General features: G+C 49.6%; 1 protein-coding gene across 1 annotated transcript; it reads right to left on the bottom strand.

The window, feature by feature from the left end:
* Nucleotides 1-8: 8 nt before the first annotated feature.
* Nucleotides 9-1,767, bottom strand: Pmar_PMAR017893 (Pyruvate-flavodoxin oxidoreductase, putative; the record flags this gene model as incomplete). Its single annotated transcript, XM_002788400.1, has 1 exon — nucleotides 9-1,767. A coding segment is annotated over one exon (1,759 nt), but the record flags the coding sequence as incomplete, so codon positions are not given.
* Nucleotides 1,768-1,801: the final 34 nt, after the last annotated feature.

Below are 1,801 nucleotides of genomic sequence, written 5' to 3'. Positions count from 1 at the left end.
ATCAACACCCATGGTGAGCTTCTTGGTATCAAGAACGAAGGGGTTCTTGCCCATCCTCTTCAACATCGGGTTATAACGATAGATCGGGAAGTAGCCGGAAGCAGCAACGGTCGCCTGATGCTGCATAGTGTGGGTCATAGCATCAAGGTTCTTATGCTCAATGCAGGGAGAGTAAGCCACGATAACAGAGCAACCATCATAATCCTCGGCCTCGGAGAAAGCCTTCAAGGTCTGATCGTAATTGGCACCCATTGAAACACTGGCAACGTACACAGTGCCATAATCCATAGCCATTTCAGCCAAATTCTTCTTCTCGACTTCGTGACCCTTGGTCGCGAACTTGGCAACAGCACCGATGGGAGTAGCCTTGGACTTCTGACCACCAGTGTTAGCGTAGCACTCAGTATCCAAAACCAAGACGTTCAAGTCCTGGCCGGAAGCAATGACGTGATCGAGTCCACCATAACCGATATCATAACCCCAACCATCACCACCGATGATCCAGTTAGAGATCTTAGGAATCAAATCGGACACATCAAGAATCTCCTGAATAGCAGGATCCTTACTGGCTTCGGCCTTGAGAAGAGGCGGGAGAGACTTGGAAAGAGCGGCGCACACAGAAGGATTCCTGAAGTTCTCAACCCACTCATTCAACTGGGTGTACAACTCAGGCGAGAGCGGACTATCCTTTCCTTCGAGAAGAAGTTCCTGTACACGAGCCTTGAGCGCCTTACGACGGACAGAGGTGGTCACAGCCATACCCATACCATATTCTGCAGCGTCTTCGAAAAGACTGTTGGCCCAGGCGGGACCAGTCCCATCGTATCTCGTAGTGAAAGGAGTGGGACCGTAAGGAGCACCCCAGATACTGGAGCAACCGGTAGCATTGGCAATCACCATGCGGTCACCGAACATTTGAGTGAGAAGGCGAACATAGGGAGTTTCACCACAGCCAGCACAAGCACCATGGAACTCGAGCAAAGGTTGGTAGAACTGACTGCCCTTGAGGGTGGTTTTATCAAACCTTGAAGATCGATCAGGGAGACTCACAGCATACTCCCAGTTTGGCTTTTCGATATCCTCGAAATCAGCCAAGTGCTCCATTCTTAGAGCATCATAGGGGCATGCGTTAACACAGGTCTCACAACCAGTGCAATCCAAGGGCGAGACCTGGATCCTGTAGTGAAGACCGGCAACCTCGGCACCACCCTTGGCTTTACGACTATCAAAGGTACTCGGCTTGGCATCATCCTCAGCTTGGGACAACAAGAAGGGTCTGATGCAAGCGTGAGGACACGACATAGAGCAAATATTGCATTGAGTGCACTTGTCCATATCAACGATGGGGATCATCAAGGCAACTCCACGCTTCTCGACCTTGGCGGTTCCAAGAGGAACCTTACCACCGACGAGTTCGTCGTTGGCAAAAGCACTAACTGGAATATCATCCCCGCGTTGGAGAGCAACTGGAGCCTGGATATTCTCAGTGAAACTTGGTTTATTGATAGCACTCTTCTCCTTAGCCAAGTTACCAAGAGCGTCATGGTAGTTTTGCTCAAAGCGGAGCATACTATCCGAAAGATTCTTCCAGTCAGCAGGAACCTTGATCTCAGTGATCGCATCAAGAGCCTCATCTATCATCTCGTAGTTCTTCTGGACAACAGCTTCTCCACGATGACCATAACTCTTCCTGATGGTATTCTTGTACAAAGCAATGCACTCCTTGAAGTCCATCACATTAGCGAGCTTGAAGAAGACAGCCTGCATAACAACTATTAATCATGCGGCCCATACCACACTT

The sequence above is a fragment of the Perkinsus marinus genome (genome assembly GCF_000006405.1).
Source record: "Perkinsus marinus ATCC 50983 genomic scaffold scf_1104296928138, whole genome shotgun sequence".
In the NCBI taxonomy this organism is placed as follows: domain Eukaryota; phylum Perkinsozoa; order Perkinsida; family Perkinsidae; genus Perkinsus; species Perkinsus marinus.
This window is presented reverse-complemented; position numbering and strand designations above follow the sequence as displayed.